Source organism: Zingiber officinale, chromosome 1A (genome assembly GCF_018446385.1).
Source record: "Zingiber officinale cultivar Zhangliang chromosome 1A, Zo_v1.1, whole genome shotgun sequence".
Lineage (NCBI taxonomy): Eukaryota > Viridiplantae > Streptophyta > Magnoliopsida > Zingiberales > Zingiberaceae > Zingiber > Zingiber officinale.
The window spans coordinates 96,541,532-96,548,396 of record NC_055987.1 but is presented as its reverse complement, the minus strand read 5'-3'; the positions used below and the strand labels follow the sequence as shown (position 1 = coordinate 96,548,396).

Below are 6,865 nucleotides of genomic sequence, written 5' to 3'. Positions count from 1 at the left end.
ATATTGTCTTGAACATATTAGACAAATACTCCCCTCCACGGTCAGTGCGTAAAGCCTTAACTTTACGTTCTGTTTGATTCTCAACTTCGTTCATATAACGAATGAAGCAATCTAATGCTTCAGATTTGTGAGAAATCAAATACACATGACCGAACCTAGAGAAATCATCAATAAATGTAATGAAATAGGAAGCTCCATGTCTAGCCTTCACATTCATTGGACCACAAATGTCCGAATGAATTAACTGCAATGTCGATTCAGATCTAATAGCCTTACCAAATGGTTTCCTAGTTGCTTTCCAGCAAGACAATGCTCACATATAGACAATTGAATCTTAGCTCGAGTGCCCAATAGACCCTCTCTAGCTAATCGATTCACACATTCTTGTCATATGTGTCCTAATCTAGCATGCCAAACTTCATCAGTTATATCTGCATCACTAGTTAAAGCAATGTTTGAAAAACAACCATCCATAGCATAATTGACATCTGGTTCTACATCAAGAACCATAAAACCATTTGTTAAAAAACCATATCCGATTGACACTGAGTCAATCTTAAGTTCAACAGACCGACTGTAAAAATTAATACAATACCCTAAATCAAGAAGACATGTAACAGATTTCCTGTAGAGGAGCATACAGGACATCATGTAGAAATAAAACTCTACCACCACGTAGGTTGAGTTTGCAAGTGCCGACTCCTTTGACTTCAACACTTGCATTATTTACCACATAGATCCACTTGTTGCCAGCTGGTACCCGACGGTACTCAACAAATGTAACTCGTTCCCGAGCTACATGGTTGGTTGCTCCCGAATCTATAATCCACAAAGGATAAGAATCAGCTAACAACACTGAACTAGCAACAAAATGCTCTTGAAAAGAAGACACACTTGGATTTACCTTTTTCGGCTCAGTGCACTCCCGAGCAAAGTGGCCCTTTTTGCCACAGTTAAAACAAGTCAACTTGTTTTTAGGTTTCTTTCCAGTCTTCTTGACTATCTTCTTGATTGGGCCCTGTCCCACACCAGCAGCTTCCTTCTTCTTTTCCTTCCCTTTCTTGAACCATTTCTTTTTCTTGGATCCATATGATCCTGCAGAACCTACAGCCACATAGGCTTGTCCAGAAATCCTTGCGGATTCAACTCTCTCCTCCTCCAATTCTACATGGCGTGAGACATCAGTGAAAGTCTTGATACTCTCACTGTGAGTTAAGGTCTGCTTCATGGTTTCCCAAGAATCTGGAAGTGAACGAATAACTGCTTGAACCTGTTGTTCATCAGTCAACTCATGACCAGCAGTTTTAAGCTCCCGAATCATGTTCGACATCTCCCTGAGGTGTTGAACCATTGATACGTTCGGACGCTTTTTGTAGCTGTCAAATTTAATTGTCAGCTGTCGAAGCTTGCTCAGACTTACTCCACTGTATTTTTCTTTAAGGGCAACCCAGACTTCATGAGCCGTAAGATATGGCTCATATTCAAAAGCTAGGTCGTCTACCATTGAACTAATCAATATACTCTTTGCAGTGGAGTCCTTTTTCTTCCATGCCTTATAGGCATCAAGATCACGTCTGTGTTGTGCAGTGGGACCATCTACAGGTACTTCCATAACCTGATTTACAGCCTCTAGAACTTCTTGTTCCTCAAGTACATATTGTATCTTGAGGTGCCAGATCTTGTAGTTATCCCCATTAAGTTTTTCACCTTTGTTGAGTTTAACTATTATGTTTTTGGTTACCATAATCTATCATAAATAAACAAATTATTTAGTATTCAGTGTATATCATATGTATGCAATTTATGATTGACTTAATATTACTTTGAGTTGGTTTACAAAATCAAGTGACAACTATGTTTTCACTCATCATCCGTATGACCAATCAAATTAATATTAATCAATTCTATTACATACATCCCAACAAATGAACTAATCATTTATAATATCATGAATTCATTAATTAAATGAACTAATCATTTAATATATCATGTTTTTTTTTAAAATTAAATGAACTAATCATTTAATACATCATGAACTAATCATGCATCATGTCAAGCAAACAGCATAAATAAATGAACATATCATTAATATAAAATTATGCTGCAAATTGTTAACATATAACCAACTGACATGAATGAAATGGACTAACTATTGTTCATACAAAACGACAACAGAACTCTAATAAACTAGATAGGCAACTACCACTCCCACTAGGACAGACACTAGTGCAGTGGCCAAAATAATCACTCTCAGCCTGGACTCATTTGGGGTAATCCCAGGCAAGACAGCTTCAAGGTTCTCTATTGGATCCACAATTGGATCCTCTTCTGGTTCCTACTCGATCATATGATGAAGCAGCTCCTCACATAATACAGAATATGTGACACGTCCTTGATGACGCCCCCAAATATAGTCTGCTATCATCCTAGGATTTTCTGGCAATGATTGCATCAAAGCCCAAATCCTATAACTGTCCAAAACTGGAAACTCTTCTCGCTCAAGTTTCCAAAACAGATCATCAAGCCGTCCAATGTGTCCGTCGACTCCATAAGCAGAGTTATACTCTATCTCCTGAATCTCCTCCCTGAGCTGATTTCGTCGCACTTCCCGACGAGTCAATGTGGTAATTATCCGTGCCATCTGAAAAATTGAAAATAAATTAGTCGGTACAAAACCAACTAACCAGTACAAAATCGGCTTATTTCAATTTATACAGGCATAGTACCAACATAATAAATCAAGAAAAACAAATCTTCTCGATTTTCAGGAGTTAAGTCGACAATTAGAACTAATCTAATTGATCAGATCCATCGGATCGGTTGATTAGGGATCCAGATCCTAAACTCAGTCCATTGTCCTTAATTAGAACTAATCTAATTGGACAGGGATTTTGTGCCTATGTTCTGTTACTTTTTCTCTAAGTCTATTTCTACCTATTTCAGACTTATTGATCAAACTCAGATCGGTTTGATCAAACCAATGCCCATTGGTTTAAGTCTGACCAATTAGAACAAATCTAATTGTTTTGATCAAATCTGACCCATTTGAACAAATCTGATCATTTGATCATATTTGGTCCAAGTCCAATTAATCAACCCAAATTGATTTCGGGGTTGGATCAAATTGGTTCGGTTAAACCAACTAATGATTTAAACCTGAATCAGATCTAAATGGACCAAAATTACTTAGACCATTTATTATAAATGGAAATTAATTGAAACTAATATCCAATTAATTATTGCATGCACCCAAATTAAACATACTGTTACGGTAGGCATATATTAACATGTACAGTACGCATGCAAATTTTTTTTTTTAAACACGTTTCTGCATAAAAAATTGAAAAAAAAAATTCCGTTTTTTTTTAACTGCATGCGACATTTTCGCTCACTTTTTTTTATTTGATTTATTTAAATCAAACTTTTCCTCACGTTACTGTGCTTCGTTATTTCTTCACATCGCCGTTTTCTCCGCCGCATTGTTGCCCATGTTCGCACGCTGCACACGCTGTACATGCCACGCAACCGCGACGGACACGGTCGCCAGCAGGCCACTGATGCATCGTCGACCGGCAAGAATACCTTCAACGACTCTAGTGAAAATCACGAAATCGTCGTGATTTTCAATCTTGGGCAACAGCGCTAACATTGGCAAAAACAACTCGATCACCGAACTGCAACCCAGTCGCAAGTCTCTCTGTGACCTTATTGTCGGCAACCATCGGAGACAAACTCCGTTCCCTCAAAGCCTATGGTGCATTTAGAAACAACTACGTGCTCTGATACCAATGTAGATTATATGTTCTAAATGCATGATAGACGAATTAATTAAATGCGATAAAAACTTACAGCGATCTTCCGCAGATCTGCAGTCGGCAGTCGCGAAAACTCGCTGTCGGAAGAGCGATCACAAGATCGAAAAGCCCTCCGCAATTCCACCAACCAAATCCCGCCGCCTTGGATCTTCTCCTCTTACTCTCGTCGTTGCACAATAGCAATTTCATACATCCTGAGCCTTGGACAGACCCCCTTTATATAGGGAAATACACTAGGGGCATAATGGACTTTTCCATTATGTGTAGTGAGGAACATGGGCCACGTTCCCCACTATCCCCATTTCCAACATCAGGTTCAAATTTTTCAAAACAACAATTTTCCCAGCCACTGTTTCATTGCAAATTAGTTAGTTTAATCGATCAATGGATCCGCGACCGACAGAAAAGGTCTCTGTCGCTACAAATGTGATTGATCGGCGACGGCTATGGCTCAACAAATCCTAAGAACATCTCTATATTTTCCTTATCGAGTCATTCAAAGATCGAGCTCACGTCCAGATCGCCCAGCTGTACCTATAACAGCTTCCTCTCCGATTCTCTCTTCCCCATGCAAAAATCGAACCCGGTAATCCAATATAAATAAACTTCTCCTTCGATTCCTAGTTTGCTTCAGCCATGGCGGAGGATCGCTGGAGGAGTCGCCATTTGCTCCGAGTACTATTACTCTTCTTCCTCTGCTCGTCTCTGGCCCCCTGTTTTGCCAGTAATGGTAACAGAGAAACCATCGAGATCGAGATCGGGATCGGTCGCTCGTCCTGTCCACCGCGACCTCGACCATCACCTCCACCGCCACCGCCACCGCCACCTCCACCTCCACCTCCATTGCCCTGTCCATCGCGACCTCGATCATCACCTCCACCGCCACCTCCACCTCCACCACCGCCACCTCCACCTCCACCTCCGCCCCCACCTCCACCACCACCGCCACCTCCACCCCCACCTCCACCACCACCGCCCCCTCCACCTCCACCTCCACCTCCACCACCACCGCCCCCTCCACCACCACCGCCACCTCCACCTCCACCTCCACCTCCACCACCACCGCCCCCTCCACCACCACCGCCGCCTCCACCTCCACCTCCACCTCCACCACCACCACCACCACCTCGCGAGCCGCAACCGTGCGACTTCGTGAACGATCTCCAGTACCGAGCTTATTTGGTCATCCAACAATTCAGGAGAACCATCACCTGCGATCCCAAGAACATCACCGGAACCTGGGTCGGAACCCGGATCTGCTCCGACGGCAAAGGCCATGGGTTTGATTATCATCATAAAAATTGGAGTTTTTAGTTGATTGGATTTTAAAGATTGAATTTTTGGTGAATTCTGTGGCAGATATTCCGGTTTCTACTGCGAAGGGCCGCCGGATAAAAGGAATATGCCGACGGTGGCCTCCGTCGACTTCAATGGGTATCACCTGGCGGCGCCGACGGTGCGCGGCTTCATCGACGATCTCCCTGATCTCGCCATTTTCCACGCTAATTCCAACCGCTTCGGCGGCACAGTGCCGGATCTCTCCCGCCTTCCCTTCTTCTATGAGCTCGACCTCAGCAACAACGTCCAAACCGGCTGCTTTCCCTCCTTCGTCCTCCCCCTAGTCAACCTCTCCTTCCTCGACCTCCGGTATAACAACTACTCCGGTCAGGTTCCCTGCGCCGTTTTCAACATCCAGACGCAGGTGCTTTTCCTCAACAACAACAAGTTCAACGGCCAAATCCCGGCCAACCTCGGGAAGACTCCCGCGAATTACATCACCTTCGCGTTCAACTACTTCACCGGGCCGATCCCTCGGTCGATCGGGCAAGCATCCAATACTCTGCTCGAGATCCTGTTCCTCGGCAATCAGCTCTGCGGCTGCCTGCCGTACGAGATAGGGCTGTTGAAGAAGGCAACGGTGTTCGACGCCGGGAGCAACCATCTCTCCGGCCCGATCCCGCTCTCGTTCGGGTGTCTGAAGAAGGTGGAGCAGCTCAACCTCGCCGGAAACTTTCTCTCCGGCGAGGTGCCTGATGCCGTCTGCCAACTGGCGAATTCCATGCACGGCCTCCTGGTGAACCTCTCGCTCTCCGACAACTACTTCACGTCGGTGGGGAAGTGCTGCGTCGATCTGATCAAACGTAATGTGTTGCACGTGGAGAAGAACTGCATTGCGGGATTGCCGGGACAGCGGCCGGCAGCAGAATGCGAGCGTTTCTTGAAGCAGCCGAAGCCCGTGTGTCCCGGAGCGCAATACGTCCCCTGCCGGCTCCCGGCGAAGGAGGACGCTTGGGCGGTGGCAGACGGGGAGGCGGATAGGGCGCCAGTGGCGTCCGGGTACGCGACTTACAAAGCGCTGCATCCGCCGGAGAGGAGGAAGCCGTAGATTCTCCGTGACGTGCCCAACTATGATTGGCGCTTGTCTATGTAGATTGTTCTTTGTTCAGTAACTCTGCCGGTATATTATTGGGACGCAATGCATAATAATGCCATAAATATTTAATACTATCATTTGTAAGTTAAGTGCACGATCAAAATATATATATATATATATATATATATATATATATATATATATATATACATGTGGGATAAATTGTACCCTATTTATTAAATAGATGAGGTTTAATTTATCCTACTAATAAATTTGTAGGGCCTCCTCTAGCTCAGAAAATTTTGGATTAGAGGATTTAATCTCAATGAAGAGGAGAGGACACTTTCGACATGATTAATTAAGGTTGGCAACTCTTATACTTCAAAATTAATTCGTGTCTAAACCCTAGTGAACTAGTAACTCACTACAAAATTGACTTATTCCTGTTGGATCGTAAAGATGTTGGAGAGGGGGTGAGGTGAATAGTATTCGTCGATTTTTCAGAAATTAAGAGTACACAGTGGAAAAGAAACATGAAAGTATAAACACTAACACAAGTAATTTTTACTTGGTTTGGAGCTTTCGACGACTCTTTCTCCAAGGTTTGCATTCGTTGAGTGATTTCGTTGGGCAATCACTATCAGTTCGAAAATGAGTTACAAAGATTTGAGTACAA

The 6,865-nt window shown here is 43.6% G+C and overlaps 1 protein-coding gene across 1 annotated transcript; it reads left to right on the top strand.

The window, feature by feature from the left end:
• The first annotated feature begins 4,451 nt into the window (after positions 1-4,451).
• LOC122000581 (uncharacterized protein At4g06744-like) lies at positions 4,452-6,340 on the top strand. The gene is made up of 2 exons (XM_042554954.1): positions 4,452-5,095; positions 5,175-6,340. Exons 1-2 carry the CDS (start codon positions 4,452-4,454, stop codon positions 6,199-6,201), a joined length of 1,671 nt encoding a protein of 556 aa, XP_042410888.1. The 3' UTR covers positions 6,202-6,340.
• Positions 6,341-6,865: the final 525 nt, after the last annotated feature.

What these genes read in the sequence shown, in the direction of transcription:
- LOC122000581 (XM_042554954.1), top strand. Translation starts at nt 4,452, where the DNA reads ATGGCGGAGGATCGCTGGAGGAGTCGCCATTTGCTCCGAGTACTATTA. An exon ending in TCCGACGGCAAAGGCCATGG is followed by an intron (nt 5,096 to 5,174) that starts GTTTGATTATCA and finishes ATTCTGTGGCAG; the next exon opens with ATATTCCGGTTTCTACTGCG.